General features: G+C 38.3%; 1 protein-coding gene across 2 annotated transcripts in view; it reads right to left on the bottom strand.

The window, feature by feature from the left end:
• LOC145999335 (uncharacterized) overlaps positions 1-10,742 on the bottom strand; it is a 54,343-nt gene extending 43,601 nt beyond the window's left edge. The window contains exons 1-6 of one of the 2 annotated variants that reach the window (XM_083136277.1): positions 10,685-10,742; positions 7,690-7,812; positions 6,315-6,350; positions 5,708-5,830; positions 3,520-3,537; positions 2,252-2,371 (exon numbers count right to left, since the gene is read on the bottom strand). In XM_083136277.1, coding sequence (XP_082992403.1) covers positions 2,252-2,371; positions 3,520-3,537; positions 5,708-5,830; positions 6,315-6,350; positions 7,690-7,812; positions 10,685-10,739 — 475 coding nt within the window. In that variant the 5' untranslated portion in view covers positions 10,740-10,742. The remainder of the gene's footprint in view (positions 1-2,251; positions 2,372-3,519; positions 3,538-5,707; positions 5,831-6,314; positions 6,351-7,689; positions 7,813-10,684) is intronic. The other variant, XM_083136282.1, reaches the window with a different exon arrangement.
• Between the last annotated feature and the right edge of the window lie 11,379 nt (positions 10,743-22,121).

Genomic DNA, 22,121 nt, shown 5'->3' with positions numbered 1-22,121 from the left:
TATAAGATATACCCTCAAATGTATGCGGGTGAAGGCTGGGCATTCTTCGCCCCTGCCCCATGGTGATCATAATAGCACTGTTCACTTACCTGCTCTCTCTCTCTCTCTCTCTCTCTCTCTCTCTCTCTCTCTCTCTCTCTCTCTCTCTCTCTCTCTCTCTCTCTCTCTCTCTCTATATATATATATATATATATATATATATACACACACACACACACACACACACACACACACACACACACCTTATATAAACGCGCTTGATTTATCTCCATATAAATATGTGCTACATGAAACTAAACTTAAAAAAACACACTACATAACTTTATTGATTTTTATAGAACTCCGTGTGTACAGTCAACGGCAAAGTTAATGGTAGGCAAATTGTCCACCACTACTTTCATTACTTTCTTATTCTACATCTTGTGTTGTTTTAAGGAATGAAACTATGTTGGTTCGAAGCAGGCATTGTTCTCTGCTTATTGAAGTCATTATTTCAATTCATTGTCATCACATTGTGTAATTCAGACCGAATGAAAATGATGGTGGACAACTCGCCGACTGTTTCTTTCGCCGTTGGGTGTACAATCTAGACATCTCTGGGGTGAAAATCACATACATGGGCGTAATTAATAATAGTATACACTAACCACAATTCAAGGGCTCGGGTGTAAAACATGGTAAGTGACATTTTGGACATTTGTGAGTTCATTAAGAAAAAAGGTTATTAGAAGCTCTGCTGTAGATAAATTGTTTTCGTGTTGTGTTTGCCAGTTTCAGAAGTCTTCATTGAGTCCAATCCAAATTGTATGACATGGCAATTTCACTCAAAAATTGAAGGATGACACATTTTACATTGTAACTCAAATATGACCAAAATGTCACTTATCATGTTTTAAACCGGAACCTTAATTTATAAAATTTTAAACAAAAAATATCTGAGAGAGTGAAACATTCGATATCATTTTCTACAACGCGATCCGTAGTTAGAAAAGTATTTTTATTTACTACTGAGGTTCAGATCTAGACAAATGCATTAATTAAAAATGTTAATTACAACAGACTGCGATTAATTTGAAATTAACATAAGAAAGTAACCTGATTATTGCAGTTCGTAGACTAACTAAACACTGCTACAGTTGAATATCGACATATGTTGCAATGTAACAGTTGGGCTGAAAAGTTCGTAGGCTAACATAGTAAAAAATATTTTCTTGACAAAATTCGATTTTATTATTCAATATAGTTGTCTTTGAGGGCGATACAACGATTATAGCGGTGATACAATTTTTCGATGCCATTTTTATAGTACGATTTCTCTTTAGCCTCAAAATAGGCCTCAGTTTCGGCGATTACCTCTTCATCAGTGCTAAATTTCTTTCCAGCGAGCATTCTTTTAAGGTCTGCAAACAGGAAAAAGTCACTGGGGGCCAGATCTGGAGAATATGGTGGATGGGGAAGCAATTCGTAGTCTAATTCATATAATTTTGCCATCGTTTTCATTGATTTGTGACACGGTGCATTGTCTTGATGAAACAGCACTTTTTCTTCTTCAAATGGGGCCGTTTTTTCGTGATTTCATCCTTTAAACGCTCCAACAACGCTATGTAATAATCTCAGCTATCTCATCAACTTCACTTTACGATCATTTAAAATTATTTTGTGGACTTTTTTTATGTTTTCGTCGGTAACAGCCTCTTTGGGGCGTCCACTGCGTGTATCGTCTTCGATGCTCATTTCGCCTGGTTTAAATTTAGCAAACCACTTCTCAACGGTTGATTTTTCTGGTGCAGCGTCCGAACAATGTTTATCAAGCCAAGCCTTGGCTTCAACAGTATTTTTTTTTCGCCAAAAAGCAATGCTTTATTAACACACGAAATTCTTTTTTATCCATTGTTTCACAATAACAAAAGCTGCTTCACTCACAATGCTATATCTCACGAACTAATTATCCGGCAGCTGTGAAATTTATACACGTATCTTTTGAAGGTTAGTACTAAGTAAAAATCACATGGATTTAATTCTAGTAACGCCATCTATGAGTCAGCCTACGAACTTTTCAGCCCAACTGTTATAGAGGAAGGATGGAACACAAATGCATTACTATATAATTTTTACTTACACCCTTGAAAAAACTTGCTGTATTTAAAGATTCACTTATAAACTTGATTGCGTGCACTGTCAATATAGTGTGTTTTATTAAAAAGTTTATTCTAAAATGACTTGTTAATAACAAGAAACCAAATAAACTCACCACATACAGCTGCATCCTCATCAGAGCCGTCTTCACAGTCGATGTAGCCATCGCACTGCCATGTGCCTCGAATGCATTTCCCATCTCCACAACGGAATTGAGTATGTGCACAGGTGTCTTCTGAGGGGTAAATTAACTAATTTTATAACTGAGTCGCTATATGAAGTAACTTTAGTTAATAGCATCACTGTAGTAATAGGATTGTTACATACATTGTGATGTAAAGTGTGTGTGTCAGAGTAACACGCAAGGTTCCAGGTTCAAACCCTGGTGAGGCATGAATGTATTATTGTGTTTGTCCAATCACTATTTCATCATTCATCTTCATCATTGCGATTAACTCAAGAGATAGAAAGCGACGCAAAATAATTTCATTAGAATGTTTTAAACAATAAATCAGTTTTAAGAGGCTTCTTTCTTCTGAAATATTGAAACAGGATATATGATTTCAAGTGTGACCCGAAGCAGTGACGTATCTATAATTTTTATTTCCACGATGGTTTCTTGTCTTCACCGTACAATATTCTTAATATAGGTGAAGATTTTTATGAAATTACAGTTTGTATGTAATTATTAGAGCAGATTTATATACTCTAAAATTGCAAAATATGGTTGCAAATATGAAGCAAAAAGGTACAATGCAATTAAATACGCACTGTTAATGTCAAAACCTATCTAAAAAAATTGTCATTTATGAATACAGGATATGTGTTGAATTTAATTTACATAAGCATCAATAATATTAGTTGAGGTATAGTTTTATGGTTGAATAAAAATAAAACACTTATTGTCAGGTCCGAATCTTCGAAGAGTCGCCGACTTCCGTGGAGGAGTGGTTATCACATCGCTCTTCGATTCAGAGGGTCCCGGGTTCGAATCTCGGTCTGGGCATAGATGTTCTTTGTGAGTGTCTCTTCATCAGTTTCTCTATATCATCACTCATCCTCGGTTAGCAAAAAGTGGCAGAAAAGCGAAGTAAAATAAACAAACCCAATCAATCTTTGAAGAGTCGAATGTTGGATCCTAAGATTAGGGTTACGAAATTCAAGAATCAGGTAAATGTCGAAGATCCAATCCACTGGATACTTTCCACTCGTTACTTTTATCATCCGAAGAAACACATACTCAGTTACGTCTCATAATTCCCCTTGAATGTACATTAAGACCTTCGCAATATCGCAAAACACCCATGATATATTCAATTCAATTGTCAACCTCTTTACTTACAAGTGAAACTCTTGAGAAAGGAAGAACCAGCAGAAACTCACCTTCGTAACTCAGAGAACCTAGGACAGAAAAGAAATGGTATCACAATGACGAAATTCAGTCAATCACTAACAGAGTGCAATGTAAAATTTACCAATATATCATCAGAGATACACTGTCTGACGTACAGATAACAATCATGTTATGTTTGAGAATGCAAAGTAAAATTTTATGAAACTTCTCTTAAATGTATTTTCTCCCCCCTCTCTCTCCCTCTCTTTCCCTCTACCCTACTCTCTCTGGCTAGAAACCAACCTCTCGTGTGGTGTTCAAACCCTGGAGGTTTGATATTTATGATATAACCTTTTAATACTTTTAAAAAGAATAATTTAAATCGTCGGATTATGAGCATATGTAATGTATACAAACTAGTCTTGAGAACTGAATAAAATGTTTTGACTGTGATAGCTTGTGTTGTGTACATTTCAGGTTCGACTGATGCCACTCTGTCAAACTTGAGCAAATTTGAGTAATTCAAGATGGCGTCCAATATGCTCCCCCAAATAAAATTGACAACTTTGTTGTGACTTGTGTTTTTTAAGTGAAGAAGTATGAAAACAGCAGTACTTTGTTAAAAAGATACACGACAGGTGTCTTATAAGTGGAGAATAAAAAGAATCAAAAAGGTTTCTCTATCCCATAAAAATTACTTCCTCTTCAGGTCCCAGGAGGTTAACTAAAGTACCACTAACTTGTACATTGTAATAAACCTGCAAATTTGAAAATATGATAATCAATGCGTACTGAACAAGCTTTTTAGTGAACTCGATTATACATATTCATACATGAGATTCGCAGGATTCATTGATAAAATGTTCAACCAAATATATATCAACATTTAATACGCTTGTAATAATAAGGAATTTCATTATAGGCTAATCATACTTGTCACGTGTAAATCTCATCGCTTTGCATAAACACCTAAATATTAATGAACTAAACACGAATGAACATCATCTGTGTTAAATTTTCTATTTTCGAGAAGCGAACAAAAATAACCAAACCAACACGCGGAGACCACAGACAAAGAAATTTTGGCAAACTCATAGATTATCTACACATGGCCAGACTTCGCTCTGATTGGCTGTTCCACGCAATCCAATCGAGGAAAGCCAGTTGCAATTAGAACATGACCTATTCCTCAAAACCAGTCAAGCAGCCAGCCCGACGGCCATGGTTTTCTCCCAGGTAGCTATTTCAGTGCCAACTAGGGCACTCCTACTGGAAATCCAGTTCCGTGTGATACAGTCTTTAGAGAATCTTCACTCTGAGTGACAAATTTTAGAACTTGAAATTATCGTGCGTTCATAGCTGATGTAGTGAGACCGCATGTCCTCTGCATCGAGTTCGAACGTGGAGAGGAAGGCTAGAATGGAGCAAATTTCCGTGTGGCCCAAGTTGAACGGATGGAGGGGAAGATACGCCAAGGCTTTTGGCCGAAGGTTTTCACACGCTAAATTAACTCTCTATCCTTCTTAAACCTGAACGTTTATGGCTGCAGCAACATAGGCCTTTCATCTGTCCCTGTTTTGAGCAAGATCAATCCAATCTTTTCCATTCCCACATATTCCTTTAGGTACATCTCAACGTTATCTCTCCATCTTCGTCTTGGCCTTCCTACTGGACTCTTACCATCAGGTTCCCAACAAGAATCCTGAAAACTCTTCTTTCCTCTCTCATTCGTGCCACATGGTTTGCTCACCTAAGTCTTCTTGATTTAATGATTCTTAGAATATCTGAAGATGAATTCAAATTATCAAGTTCTAAATTATGTAACCTACTCCACTCACCTGTCTCCTCGTCCCTTTTAGGTTCAAATATTTTTCTAAGATTTTCACACGCTGGTGGAGCTAATAGCTACTATCTTCGTTGAACAATAACATCATTCAGATTGGTTTTATGTTCAAATAATTAAGAAAAGTCTGGATTCTCAATCGTCGACCAAGAGAAGAATAAAGAAAATGATATACCACATGTCAGTATTGTTTCACAAAATTTTCTCAATTTTGTAGGAGCCATATGGAACGTGCGTTACTCAAATGGATCAAGTTTGACAGAGTGGCATCAACTGGATCTGAAATCTACAGAAGGCCTACATAACATAAGCTATCGAAAACAGTCAAAACGTTTTATTTCTGCAACAAAACAAGATTTTTACTTGGACACTTTGGCACTCAAACTAATACTTACTACATATTTCCGGATTTTCGTCCGATCCATTACGGCAGTCCTTTACCCCATCACAGAGATAGGTGCAACTAGTCCAACATCCAACACTATTATCACACTTCAATTTTGAAGCTTCGCAGCCATCTACAAATAAATAATACAAATTGTTAATCCATGAAAAAACAAATACATGGCACATGTTAATGTTGTTTGTTTTTCATTTAATTAAATTTAATATAACATTCAATTAAATCTCTTGTTCAGTAAAATATGTATATTAAAGTGTTGGTATGTGTTAACAAGTTGATGTTTCTCAGCATAAGTCATAACGATTTTTAAACAAAGTATAACCACATTTTTTTTTTAGAATGTGCAATATAGGAATTGGTAATAGGCATACAAGTAAAAATCAATATCTAATACCAACATAATACACGAGCAGTGGCGGCGAGTGGGTTTCAAATGGGGGGTGCAATGACAGTTTACTTTCCCTTGGTAGATATGGTTTTGCATAGTGCGGGGGCAAAAGTGCCAAAACATCGGGGGCAACTGCTCCCCCTTGCCCCCCTATTCGCCTCCACTGTACACGAGGGATTTTTTTAAAAAAGATCTCAGACTGAATACTAACCTGAAATCCACACTCCAATCTCTCGTGAAGGACTGCCTAGAAGTATAAAATAGAGTGCAATATTAATTGTTCAAATATCTAAAAATATCATTTCAAACTATTACGTACTTTATGTGGCTTAACAATTATTTTAATGAGCATGTACCGTACGTACATGATAATTATAATAGAAAGTCAGAATTTAGGATGTGGTTTCACTATCATGATTAAGAAATGTGAATCGAAATTATCTGATATCAATGGCACATTTTAGAAGGGATATCGAGATCGAAACAGGCTATTTTCTTCGTTTTACTTCAAAATGGTCGTGTCTTGTCATTCTCTTACTTTCAAAATTTCAATTATCAAAATGCTGAAAAATCTTACGATAATGATTATTGCAATTGTAATGTGATCGTGGAGTTTTCGGGCTCGAGACATAAAACCAGAGTTGTTAAAGGTCCAAGAATCCATAAATTTTAATGGGTTCTATTAGGTTCCGTAACACGACGGGAACCTTTTTTTCACGCACAATTAAAATTCGGTCCAAGTTGCGTATTGTTTCATTTTAATACGGAACTTGGATCCTAGTTATACTTATCCGGAAAAGGTTCCCGGACCGCATTTAAATTCATTTGGAAAAAAGGTTCCTGGACAGTCTTTAAATTCAGCCAGGAAAAAGGTCCCTGGACCGAATTTAAATTGATCGAGAAAAAAGGTTTCTGGACCGAATTTAAATTCAAGAGGGAAAAAGGTTTCTGGACCGAATTGAAATACTTTAAACAGAAAAGGGTTCATTGCAGCCTAGAACCCATTTACACTTGCTGATTTTCTCTCCCGGACTGCCAAACCAATTCTTAATGACTTTCCCCCGAAATGAAACCGTAACAACGTCCTGTCTGATATTAAGATAGTGGTATTAAAACTAATCTCGGATTTAGGCATGATATAAGAAGGTGCTGGAAGAGAACAGAATTTTACAACAAACGCTGTACCCAATAGCGGATATTGGGTGCCAAAATGAAGAGGGGGAGGAGGAAAGTTTACTTTGTCTTGGAAGACAAGGCTTAGCATTGAGAGGTAATACGACAAAAAGTGGTAAAATGTGGGAGGCAATGCCTTCCACGTCCCCCTATTCGCCGCTACTAGCTGTATCTATAAAAGCTCTTCTCGTGAACAAGTCAATGGATATCATAAACCAGTGACTTACCTCTCAGATGGCTCTCAGCATCGATCTCCACATTTTATTAAACTTCTATGGAAGATCATAACATAATTTCTTTTAGAAAACAAAATATTTTTTTAAAAAAAGATTCATTTTTTGTTCGATAACATAAATCAATCTTCAATAACATATGGCGTACACTCTATTATAGAGGATCATAAGTTCACTTACTGCACGTTCCAGGTTCTTCATCACTTCCGTCTCCACAGTCGTCATAGTTGTTGCAAAGGAAGTTGCACTCGATGCAGTTCCCGTTTCGACATTCAAATTGCAACGATGGGCATGAGCAAGTCCCTGAGGAAAGAAATGCTTTGTACTAACTTGAAAAGCAAGGCAAGAAGATTATTATAATAAAGCGACAGAGGAGACGCAGACGTCTTGAGGAGTTCAGCGTAGCAGTAGTCTAACCCAGTTCTTTTTTAAAAGACTAAAAACTAAGGCAAAAGTTTTTTTTTTCCTGGAGTGATGGATAGCGACATAATTGTAAAGAAAGAGGAAGACAAGGGCAACCAATATTTTAATAATTAGAGCCCGGATTTATAAGCACAATCAAACAGTAAAATAAGCAAGTTAATAAGCACAAAGAATGAAAAAAAATAGCATAACAAATACAGGAAAATCTGAAAAAATATTTGTTTATTAGATCTCTTAACTTATTCAAAGCTGTTAAAGGAAGGTCACCCTGAGATTTTCTTGTGTGAAGCTCCTGCGTCTGTCAGTGAAGAATGATTTGTGCAGTGAAAATATTCTTTCCACGTAGCATGACATCACAGACGCATGTGGGAAACACCACAGTTCTTCTTTAGTGAATTCCTCTTCAAAGTCTGTTTCTTCACCAGAAATAGTTTTATAAATTTGGCACAGTGTTTTGTAACAGGGATTTTTCAGTAATTCCTGACTGAACTTGTAGGAACACAATTTTACCAACACCGTGAGTTTCCGAAGACAACGTTACTGAAATTTCATCAATAAGAGAGCGAATGTTGCAATGTATTATTTCGAGCTTTCAACTGTGTTATAATATGAGGTAATTTGGAAAAATGATTATGGATGGACTGTATCTTTTCTTGGATGCCGTTTCTCTCGTGCGGCTATTTAGAAGCACTGACCTCGTCATCCCGATGCCGGAGTGTGATTGAAATATGACAGATTTGAGTAAAATATGCTATTTTAAACCAAAATCATAAAATAAGCAAGCATAAACGTATCCTGCAGAAATAAGAATTTATAAGCACTTTCAACCTTAGTTAAATAGCTCATCAAGGTATGTAATACGAAGTATAACCTTTCTTCTTGCCATTAGAAGTCTGGAAAATAATATGCATTTCGCTTATAAATCCAGGCTCTATTAATAATATTTTTTTTTTGGTTGAGATTGGTCATTTTTTATTTACATAATTTGGCAATCCTTGTGAAATATAATTACCTTAAAATTTAACTTCTTAAACTATACAATTTGAACATTCATTCACTTAATTCATATATCAGTTTAAAGTTGCATAGGGGAGGGAATCACTGTTATACTCGTCATCCTAAAAAATAAGAGTCGAATTCACAATAAGGTACGAAAATTTAGTCAATCATATCTATTCTGAACTCCTGTGTAAGCCCACAGCTGTATTTTCATTTTCATATTTTACATTGCTCTTCAAATAAACGTAGACGGCAATTATGAATGTTGATTTGATGAGACTGATTACCCGATGACCGGGCAATAACTCCAGATCTTCAATCGAACACTCGACGCCATCCGGCAGTATACATATATATATATATATATATATATATTATTTGATTTTTATATATATATATATATATATATATATATATATATATATATATATATATATATATATATATATATATATATATATATATATATATATATATATATGCGTGTGTGTGAGAGAGAGAGAGAGAAAGCGATACATAGCAGCACAGCGCCTTTTATTTGTAGTTTGTCTTGAGGGGGAAAAAAACAACGAAATATCAATCATTAAGCGGAAGAGTACTGATAGTCTAATCTAAACCGCAAACAAGGAAGTTGGCGAAGTTTATCTAATTCTGGATATACTTTTGTCAAGAGAATTATACATTTCAATAAGCTATCCTTGGCGATTTGTAAACAGCTGATCAGAATTTCAATCTTCTTCTACTACCAGTGGTTAGAGTTTTAAATCAATTTTATGTACAGACAGGCTAATCGGGACTGAACCTACAGTTTAAAGTGGGATCCGAGCACTGCAACTTTAAAAGGGAGGTTAAAAATAGTAATTTCGAAATATTTCATATTGTGTAAATCAGACCCCTACAACGCAGCTATATACTCCTAGTATACATCTTTACAACTCCAGCCCCCTCCGGGAAAAGATCCTGCGTACGCCAGTGAACACACCGTATATATGATTGATTGATTGATTCAGTTTATTTTACTTCGCGTTTTGTGCCTCTTGGCTAATTTGCGAAGATGGGGATGAGTGATGAAATGATGAAAGTGATGAATGGACATTCACAAACAACCAAGCCCGACCGGGATTCGAACCCGGGACCCTTGGCGTGGCAGCGCGATGTACTAACCACTCGGCCACAGGGTCGGGCGTATATATGAATTAACTTAAAATTTCAGATATAGTCCTGTATGACCATTGTATATTGAAACTGTAATAGCCGGAAAAAAAACATTGCAAAAACAACGCAAATGGCAGACAAGAATTTTTTTAAAAACTTGCACAGTTAGCGATTGTTAACTGTGTTCTGGGTGAAAGAAAAATGTCAACATTCGGATTGATCGCGTGGGTACTCATAAATTAAATCAATTCATTAGAAATTCGTTTTCAAATTTACCATTGATGATTTTGTGCAAGAATTTCATGTCTGCTATTTCGCGACGAGTAAGTGTGTGGGCTGAACATTCAAATCAGACGTCTGTTTTATGGAGGTGTCTCAGTGAAGGTAGCCTTTTCTATGGCGAGGAATGGCGAGGAAAAAACTGACGATTATATCCCCCTCTTCATTATTTCTCGACACGCTACTGCACCACATAATGCCTACACATTTTATGTAGTCACAGAATTGACAGAAACTCCATGAATGTTAAGATTTTCATGCTGTTCGATATCACACAAGAACGAATGTATCTGGTATTCTTATGTAAGAAGTATCCTACCTTGTATATACAACAGAAGCAGCCCGAATGTGGATACGCATGTTAACATCCTCATGATTTGTCGAACACTACATGTGGCGTTTTCATTCTATTTCCGTTATTTATGTAACGACTTCCGGTAGTTATTTCTTTCAGTGATCGAATCGCAAGGAGGAAGTCAGCGAATTCTCCCTTTCCTCTGAATTTTTTTGCCACCTCTTGCATTCGTAAATTCGTTCCCAACCCGGGAAATAAAATTGAACTCTCCTGTGAATAGTATATATTTTATTATTCATCTTTTTTTTTCAATTTTATAAACGCCGAATCACACGGAATGAATTTCCAGTAGAAATGCCCTAGTTGGAGCCGGACTGGCTACCTGACTGGAAATGTTATCTGTCGAGCCTGCTGCTAGACTGGTTTTGACGAGTAGACCGTGTTCTAATTGCAACTGGCTTTCTCTGCTAGGGAACAGCCAATCAGAGCGAAAGTTAGGCTATGTGAAGATAATCTGTGTGTTTGGCAAATAGAAGAGTTTTTTTTTCCTGTGGTTTCCAAGCGTGGTTGTTTTTGTTTGCTGCTGGATGAAAGGAAAAATAGAGGTTGAAGTGCATTCGTGTTCATTACAATTTAGGAATTTATCCAAAGTTATGAGATTTGTACACGACAGATGTGATTAGCCGATAATAAAAATTCTTATTATTACCAATGTATTAAATGTTTGACATTGAATTCAACAAAATGTTTATATCAATGAATCCTGCGAATCTCATACATTAATATAATATACATAATCGGAATCCATCAAAAAGCTTGTTGAGTGTACCTTGATTACAAGGACGTATTTAAGGAGGGGCCCGGACCCTCTGAAAGACTTACTAATTACATAAATTAAATAATGTAACAATTAGAATTAATTATTTCCGCCAAACTTATTGGAAGGCAATGATTATATATTGTAATCATACCGCTTTGAATGACAGAGGCAAAATAGATTTATGCAAGACTTATTACTACTTATAACGTAACATTCATAAAATATCATCAGGAACTTTACTTTTCGTCAACTGAATGTAACAACCTTTTTTAATATTTAATAAATATTCAATTCTTTATCTATTTGACATGAATTTCCTACCAGGGTAGTTTTTTTAACAAATTTTGCCGTTCTTAACTACACGTAAGCTAGATAATGGATACGTGCTGTTATATCACTATTCTTACACCCTCCTATTACCTCTTCTTGTACGTAATAAAAATAAAATATTAATTTGAATATTTAAGTAATACTATTTTAATTAATTTAATATAATCATTATTTTTGTTTAAATATTATTATTATTTTGAGACACTTGGTTTGGACCCCGCCCCCCCCGAAACATATTTCTAGATACGTGTCTGCGATTACCATATTTTCTTTCGAGCCAATTTCTAGCCCATGTTTTTCTTTCAATTTTAATTTTTAATAACAGCAGTGGCTATTCTCATATAACGTTGTTCCTAAAGTGACTCGTCCACATTTTTAGCTTGTCTGCTCTGCGCAGTGCCTTGTGAAAAAAAAATAATACCGACAAGTACGGTAACGAGTATCGTGTGAGGCGAAAACTAGCAGGTGAGCAAGTACCACAAAACTAGTCCAAGCTCAACTGGATACGAAAATTCTGGAAGTGTATGTTATGCTTATTCGCATTAGGTGCAATTGCATATCACTGCCATCTCGTTCGTCATAAAATAAAGGATGTCTCAAAAATACGGAAAATTTTGAAATGGAAAAGAAGATGAACTTCGGAGCAAGTGTATTCATGGAGATGAATAGTACAGGGTATGCAATGAATTGTAAACATGTTATTCATTCACAAGATGGCCTTCATGTTTTGAACATGACGTCAGGAAGATGGCTACCGTTTGTGCGCATACATTCCTGAAGTCGTAGGGGAACATCGGGCATGTCCACAGGAATCCACGGATTCGTGTCTTCAGTCATGCTTCAGTTCTGCAATTGTTGCTGGTCGATGTTCATACACTTTGTCTTTAGGTACCCACAACAAGAAAATAAATAAATTCACAGACCGTGAGATCTGGTGATCTCCGGGGCCATGGGATGTCAAAAAATCGCGAAATCACTCGATGGCAGAACAACTGTCTTCATACTGCAATGATTGGCGAGTTGTGTGTGATGTTGCCCTGTCTTGCTGAAATCAGGCATTGTCACGAATGTCTGGAAATCGATTGTCTCTCTGTGCAACAAAATTTTTCACATTTCAACATAACGTTTGGAACTGACGGTCATCACTGTGTTACCATCACCATCTTAAAAAAAACAACAACAAAAAAACATGATGTCAGACGATGACACTGCACTCCATACAGTCACTTTGTTTTTTGGGGGATATTTTCAGAATTGCATAAATTCTCGACGTGCAGCACTGACACTGTCGTTATTCTTATAATAAGCTTTCACAGCGTATGCACGTTTTGCAACACTCCACTGCTCCATGATAACTGAATGGCATGGCACCTACTTCATGTTTTGTACGTTACGTGGCGCCACATTCCTCGCAGTGTTGCCAAGTTACGATTTAAAAAATCCCATATTTTTTAGACACCCTTAACTTCTTAACTTCTTGTGAGATTGAACACCCAACGGCAAAAGAAGTGGTATGCGAATTGTCCGCCATTTTCTTCTAGTCCGTTTTCCACAATGATGATTATCGTGAATTGAAATAGAAATGTCAGTAAGCAGAGAACATCTGCTTCTCATCAACAGAATTCAATTCTTTAAAAGCAACATAAGATATAGAACAGAAGGGAATTAAAATAATGATGGGCAATTTGCCTACTATTATCTTTGCCGCTGGCTGTACGTGTGTCCTTTGGTGCTTCCGAAGTGACGTCATCTACAGTCGGGACGCGCTAGAGTCGTTTTCACGTTCAGAAGACACAATGGGCTCTTATGGGCAATGCTTTTCTTATGGGAAATACGAGCGCGCTGTTGTGAAATTTCTGGATTTACAAATTTAGCTTAAGTAAAATCGGTACCTGCAGTTTTGCAGGAATACGATGGTGAACACAAAAAACTGGTAACTTGCTTACATAATTTTAGATAAATTAAAAACGCAAATTTTCTGTGAAAACACAATTTTTACATTGTTTTCATTCCTAACGTTGAAACATGCCGTAAAATTGAAGCTTTCATTATGAAAAAAATTGACACTGTTTTTTAATTGTCATGGGTGACGGTGGTACTCAGAATTTATCAATACTTTAAAGCATATTTGCATTAAAAATATTCAAATAAAGTATGTGGAGATTTTTTATATCCGTGCAGTAGAAAATGTCGTCGCTGGCCATTTTTTGTTCTGTAATTCCAAGTAAAAACTTCCAGCGACAAAGTTGTGGAGAAAATAATGAAATTATTTTTTATAACCACTCAAAGGTTACCAGAAATATTACTTCCATGCATTTGGAGTTTCTTTTTAACCCGAACCGCGCGCGAAGTAAGGAGACGTTGTCTGGCCATCTTGAGCTGACTCAACGTAGCATTCCGGCTAATCACCACCAAGTTTTCCAGTTGTTATTTTATTTCCATTCAGTAAAAATATGAACTTCATGCAGTTTGTTATAATAGAATTGAAATTACTTAAATTTAATAATTGACAATTATTTCCAATGCTGCTGTTGTGAGCATCATTAGTGCTGTCGCAAATACACGTTGTTTTTGTTTACATTACTGTCGACATTAATACTGAAATGAAGATCACCTTTCAGTTTCCAACTTACACATAAATTCATAGACACCATATTAACCTTTGAAAGGCTTTCCAACACGTGACAAAATATGGGGCTTCAAGATAGAAATATGACATGCCTTGCTTGAGTCATTCACGTCTTATCAGTTCACGTGGGCCATAACTCATTTGTTTGTTTGGGTTGCAACTTGAATCTAACCCATGTGCCAGGTTCCTCTTACTTGATTGAGAGATCTGCTTTGGTCTGTTTAGACTTTTTCCCTCTCCCGAAAAAGTGTTTTCAGTTCTCTCAGTGATTTTTACTTTTTTAAGTGATTTCTGAAGTGTCATATTCGTGCATTACACTCGCGTGTGTAGTGATCGCAATGGATCATAGTAAAAAGGGTAACTGTAACGTTAACAGTATAATATTAATATTAATAATTACATATAATTATCATTATATATACAAAATACGTAACACCTTCATTGTGAAGGAAGGTCATCATTTCCCGGCGACATGAGCTAGCGCTGTATTGGCAACACTGTGCGGTTTCTCCATAAGCGCAGTTGTGTCTTCTGAACGTGAAAACGACTCTAGCAACCGGCGTGGAACCACCCGCTCTGGTAGCGACGCGCAGTTGCCGGATTGACCTACTTCAGGATTTTTGCGAGTCCACAGAAGCACGTGAAAGATTAAACATCTGGTTAAACAGTCAACAACGGGACACTTCCATTGTTCTCATTCTCAGCAAAAACAACTGATTCTTTAACTACTACTTCTGTTCTTCCATTCATTTTTTATGTTTTTACATACAGGTAGATCGAAGCATTAATTACACATGTACCAAATGTATCATTAATGTTTAGGAAATCGAGCAATTGCCAAGCGTTTCGTTGTAATTAATTGAACTCTGTATTGCCAGAGCCTGTATTATCCTGTAGCTTCCAAACTTCACACACCCACATGTGCCTCCCTGATGGTACAGTGGTAGAGTAAGCGTCGTCGCCTTGTAATCGAGTAGTGCTGGGTTCGATACCCTGTCGAGGCACATAGTGGTTCGGATCCCACTTCCAACTATAGGTCCATTCCAGATTAGCCGTAGTGTGCATAAAGTGGACTTTAAAAATACCAACTCAATCAATCAATCAATCAATCAAATCACACACAATTAATTTGTTCTTGATAAAATCTTCTCTGTAATACAGTAACTCAGTTCTGGAAATTCTGTATAAAAGGTAAATTTTTGTAGGTTCCGCAAAATATAATTTAAAAAACGTGTTAACGAAACCAAGTTGTACGTAATTTGTTTATACGTTATTCGTCCTAATTTTCAATTAATACATTTCATTTGTACGTTCTGAAGCTTCAACTATGTCACAGAAGTATAAATTCCATGTCGTTACAAAACAAAGGGCGAGTTTCGTATACAAAAACAATAGGCGGGCATATCTGCGGTCGGTATTGAGTTGCGAAAAAGACAAACGTCGCGGTGTGACAAAGAAGGCAAAGAGGGGCGGCATGAAATCAAAAGGAGAACGATTTGCCACAGTTGTTCATAACACAAGACGCATTTTCTTTTGTTGGTAATTGTGATACGATACAACACAAGTAAAATGATGCCCGTAACTGATGCTTGCAATGTACCATAATAAAAACACAACAAAGGTTCTTTCAGTGAAGATTTTCGGTTGCTGTGTAGAGCAGGAAGATAAAAGGTTTCATGCTTGCCAGAATGTAAAATTCATACGGGAAGTTAACGTTAACCTACAAGAAACTTCAGATTCAAACTTCTAGATTCGTTAAATTATCACTTTACGACGGAAATAACATATATTAGCATACTGATACGTATGTGCTTAATTTCGCGTGACGCTTCATTTTTTCCCGAGCTTGCCAACAGCTGTTTAGCCTGTCCGTCTGTTTGTGCGAACGTGGCAACGTAGAAAACCCCCAGCCACATGGCAGCCAACGAGGAGACAGAATTTGGTCACGTTATGCCGTTCTGCGTTCTGATTGCACGCCGCTTCTTATCGCGTCCCGACTGTAGTGCAGTTTAAAGCGCCCATTAAACGAACAATCGAGCATGCAGCAAGCGACAATGCACACTTGTTTACTGAACTTGTAAGCTTGTTTCAAATCATGGAAACATATATTGAGCCAGGTGGTGGCTGTAGTTCTAATGTGTGGAAATGTATACCCTGTTCCATATATCTCTGGAGGAAGGCCGTGCATAGCGACAGAGAAATGGGAAGATTGATAAGTGCGGTCACTTTCCCCACTACACAATTCCATTTCCTCTCACGTGTTCATTGGTGGAGCCGTCTGGCGTCAAGTAAAGTAAATCAATCTATCATTTGTCTTGAATATCTTTGATTTAATTTTCTTTGTCCTTTCGATTTCCAGATCGAGTGTTATTGTACAAAGGCTTCTTGTTCTTTGTATTCTTTTGACTGTATCTACTTTGCTAAGATATAAAATTAAAATAAAAAAAAACAAAAAAACTTTTCAGCATTACATTTACTGATTTTTAATTCTGTTATGTTATTTTTATTTATTCTCGTGTCTTTTGTTTCTGTTCAGTTATTCTTATTCCTACTCTTCCTGTTTCTGTCTCCAAATGTTAAATTTAAAAAAAAAACACTTTATATGTGTGGGCCAATAAGCATAAATCTGGGAAATCCAGATCTTCGAGACTACGTTGGATCTAATTTTATGTGTCTTCCGTTTCCTTCATTTGCTTTTCTAATAACTAGTGAGAGTAGACAACCTTGTTATGAATAATTTTTTATCTCAAATTCTTCTGAGTGCTGTTCTACTACACACAGGGACGTCGTTAAGGGGGGCACGCGGGGGCACTGGCCCCGGCAAACGTCCACGTGGCCCCGGCAAACTGTTCAGTATTTGCTGGAAATTTTATTTTGATGACAAATATTGCAAAATAATTCTTCAGTAAATTTTGCATGCAGTTTGAAAAAATTCTTCAATTTTCAGTAGCACGAACCCAAGCAAGGCATTTCTTTCTTATTTCCCTCTTTCTTGCTTGTTGAACACAATGAGATGTATTAGTATATAGCAGAGGATGAATTTAATGGTTTTGTGGTCCGCCCCGGTCAGGGAATTCGGACACATATTGAAAATGCAGTTTTCCTCCGTGCTGCACACCAGATCCAGGCATAGATCCAGGATCCCCCCAAAACCCGCACTTTCTCTTCACCTGGCCCTGCACTGGCTCCATGGGCACCGAAAGAAAGACACAAACAGGAAGATTTAGCTACGGGTGGCTAGAACTTTCTGCGATAATTATTTTATGGTTCAGAAAATATATCCCCATGTGTTTCAAATTCCAAGAACAGAATTCTATTGCTTGTCCCTTTTTCGGCGCGGGAATGAATGACCTGCCCTGCAAAGGAGGGGAAAGGCCACTTTATGAAAATTCGGAGAAACATCGAAGCGGTCGGTTCATCTGTTGATTTGGTGGACAGTTGATATCTGTCAGTTTGAAGTAGGATTTGTTGTCCGAGGGGTGGTAAACTTCTGTAAACGCGAGAAGATAGCATCTCGAAGTGTTTGTGATCTCGTTTTTCTACATCGCGAGTAAACTGTCGAATGAGAAGCTGCCAGATTGTCTTCCTCTGGAAACAATGGATCAGGATTGACTGATCGACCAAATGTCCAACATATTGACGTTCTAAAAGAGTCAACAAGATCCTGGGTTCGACTTCCAGGGTGGTGATCTCATGTATAATGAAGAATAAACCACGTTTCAATTAAGGAAGAAAACTAGGTATGTAACAATTTTATTTACAGCCGTCTGCATGCTCTATAAGTATTATGTTACAAGTATATCTTTCTGACTTTCTGTGATTTTTCTTCATTTACTCTCCACCTGCAAATGCAGGTCAAGGTTGGGTAGACATACAAATATAATTAATCCCTAGTCATACAGCGAATAATAGTTATATAATATAATCATGAGTTATGGAGAAGCAAATTACTTATCAACCATTTTCTGTTTCTATTTGTTGTGCTGTGGTTAACAATGTGCACTACGATGCCAGGGGTACTGGGTTCGAATCCCGGAGTGGGCGTATGTGTTCTTTACGATGGTCCTCTCATCAATTTCACATAACTCATTGTCATCTTCATTTTCACGATTAGCCAAAAAATGTCAGAAAAGCGAAGTAAAATAAACCAAATCAATCATTTATATATTTCTATATTACGCCGCTTTTCTACCTCTTGGGTTAAATGCGATGATGAGGATGTATGATGAACCGAAGGAATGGCGATGGGACAGACATGATACTGTAACGAGTGCACTCACGGCCCCCGAAATGACGTGTCAATCATACCCCGGCACGGGGCCAAACGTCGTTATGTGTACGGGAGACCGGTCGTGACTCACGGTCCAGTTATCAAGTTCGGTACTGAGACGGTCGTTTATTGTCATACTATTGCGAGGCGGAGATTAATACCTTGAAAAGTTACACTTTTGTTTACCTTTGATATGTAGATTCGAACATTCATAACACACTAGTAGCATAATATCTGGTACCTGAAAAACGTCAAATAACAACACTGACGAACGGTAAAAAGTGAATATATATTGTAACAACGAAAAAATATTGCAATCAACAACTGTTTACAAAGCCTCCTCAAACTCTCCCAACATTCACTCTATCTCTCTTTCACACACATGAGGTATTTTTACATATGAAGTATAAATACAAATGACGGATCTCATTAACATATCATTCCTTTTAATTTTTAAACCTTTATGTGAATTTAGGGCATTGGTCTGCCAGCTCCTGTGCTCTTTTAAATTAACTTAAGTGCCAGCCCTCGGAAAGCGGTTAACTAAGACAATGGGTCGGCGTGGTTAAATCTTTCGTTCGAATGAACGTGTGCATCGAGTCGTAAGGACGACATTATACAAGTTTCTCGGACGGGGGTCTTACACACGAGCCTCTCTCGTCCAATGAGAACAACTACTCAATTACATAGTGATGCAAAAACTTAATTGGCTCCAGCTGCCGGAATACACTAATCAATCGTCGGCGCGAGCAAGAATTACCTTAAAAACCACTATGCAACAAATAATACTATTTCATGCGCACGACCTTGCAATAAAAATTACGCTTTCCACAATTAAAAGGGACTCATCAGTCAACTATTGACAAATTAAATGGCGCGACGGGGCGGTCGGTTACACAAGAAATGGAGCACACTTTGACAATTTATACTAAATATTAAAGAAATGAAATGGAGCTTCTAACGCTGAATGCAGACAATTAAATTAGAACATCTGAACATGAAATTACCCTTTTTTATAACAATACCAGAATTATCAGACGCGGGAATTAGGTTTAGGTTTTTCCTGAGTAACTTTGCGAATAAGTGAGACTTCGGCGTTAACAGTACGGTGTTGATTCTAACGACGCACGTTTACATGTACATGAGACCCTCTGAAGTATACTGTACCAGACTCTGCTACATGGCGTGGTCATTCATCTCTCCTGGACGCGGGACTTGCACACGGTTCCTTTGTGGCGAAATTGTCCTCCAAGGTCGATCGCGACGAAGAATAATTGCGACGATCTGTTGTACTTGCACCTCCTCAGAACTTCGGGCGTTCCTCTCGTCACTAGCGTCGGGTGTACGTGGTCACGCGTCGGTTCGGAATCTCTCTGGTGACGGCTTCGATTCGGCGTCGTTCAGGAAGCGTCGTTCTGGAGTCGTCCTTCAATCTCTCCCTCTGGCTTCGATCGGCGTCGTTCTGGAGTCGTCCTTCAATCTCTCCCTCTGGCTTCGATCGGCGTCGTTCTGGAGTCGTCCTTCAATCTCTCTCTCTGGTGACGGGCTTCATTCGGCGTCGTTCTGAAAACGTCCTTCGGGCTTTGGGCAGTGGTTGGTTTTGGCGTCGTCTGGCTGGCTTCGGTGTCGTTGCAGGCGTCAGGGGAAGCGACGCCCCCTTCTCTATCTTCTTTAGCCCTCCATCCTTATGTAGTCCACGCTTGGCAAAAACAAATCACCGCGTAATCTTCACCAAAATAAGGCGCACACTGGTAACTCTATCTGCAATTCGCTCACGGTACGTAAGGAAACAAAGTTCACGGACACAAAACAATGATCACGCGAGAGTGTAGCGCGGAGCTGCTCTCTCTATGAAATCCGGGTCAAAACTGTGTCTGGAATCATAGTACTGCCTATATATAAGAGATTCGAATTCTTCCGTTGAAAAGGACGCTCTAGTGGCTTGGCTTCTGTTTCAGAGGGATGGAAATGACCTCTCTCCATTGTCTTGAAACGCGGTCAAGTGCGCGTCGTCGATCCTTGCAAGCTTGAGCTCCATCTGGTTTTCCTGGTCATCCGTGAACATGGGTTCGAACGCCTGCTGCGACTCAAGCCCGGTAGCGGCGAAAATAATCCTTCCTTATCTTCGCGTTGGTGCAAATATGTCATGTTCCAAGCGGCGGCTGTCACTCAAGAAAAACCCCATCTCTCAACTCCCGACGTCTGGGTCGGATACAAGTTTATTCACAAAAATAAACAACCTCACACTTTCAAGTTGGTGCATATAATGAATCAATAAACAAAAAATAATTTTTATCGAACTGCGTTTTACATGTCACTAGGTACCGTGACATCTCGCCCTCCTTCCGATCAAAAAATTCTGTAGGCGTATAAAAATTTTTACTACTCAGGGGCATGAAATTTTGACTACAAATTTTTTTTTAACACCCTGTACAAGAAAAGTCAACCAGTTCGATAACACAACACACATGATATAAATAATACCTCCAATTTACATAATAAATATACATTTTATACACTCTGGGTATGGCGCAATGTTATTTTATACTTCTAAAATGGCGCGATGTCGCTTAACCATGTTTCGCCATCCCATTCCTCCCTTCGGCGCTGACGACCTGACGGCCCCGGCTGTGGAGACGTGTTGCTGGGATTCGACCCGTTCGCGTTTCGCGTCGGTCTCCTTTGAACCCTCGGCGGGCTGCGCCTAGTGTTCTCGTTGTCCGAACGCGGGCTCTCCGGTCTACTGTTGGGATGACGTTGATAATAACCATTGTTCACTCGACCGTTGTAAAAGTTGCTGTCGCCGCTGTTGCCATGGTGACCCGGCGAACCGCGAGTCTGACCACCTCGACGTCTCTGTCCCCGATACTGGCGTCTCTGTCGTGGCGAAGGCGGATCATCTCGAAACTGGCGAACTTCGGCTCCTGGAGCGCGTTGCTGCCCATCGTACCTCCTCTGGACGAAATGGACGCGTGGGTGCTTGTTTCCTCGGTTTCCTTCATCCTCCGGTCGCCTCCTTTTGGTCCATCTTTCGTTTCGCGTCCTCTCGCGTTCCTCTTCGCACTGGTTTAGGTTCTCGAGCGTGAGCGACATGGCCTCTGCATCGAAAACGCACGCCCCGTTGAGATGTCGTCTTATCTCTTGCGGGTAATGATAAATTAGGGCCGCAATTATCTCCGACGTGGTCATCTGTGGCTGGAGAGCTTGGAACTCATTGAACTTACGCCAGAAATATTGCGAAAAAGTAAGTCCCCCGTTCCTGTCGTACCTCTCGTTCCTCAGCTGGATGAGCATCCTTTCCACTTGCATAGGGCGCTGAAAGTGTGTCAGGAACGCTTCCCTAAACGCCGAGTATGAATGAAAGTGTCTTTCATTCCGATCCAGCCAGTTCTTTGCCCGATCTTGCATTAGG

The sequence above is a fragment of the Lepisma saccharinum genome, chromosome 1 (genome assembly GCF_977018435.1).
Source record: "Lepisma saccharinum chromosome 1, izLepSacc3.1, whole genome shotgun sequence".
Classification (NCBI taxonomy): Eukaryota; Metazoa; Arthropoda; class Insecta; order Zygentoma; family Lepismatidae; genus Lepisma; species Lepisma saccharinum.
The sequence above is the reverse complement of the archived record's forward strand: the minus strand, read 5'-3'. Positions and strand labels throughout refer to the sequence as shown.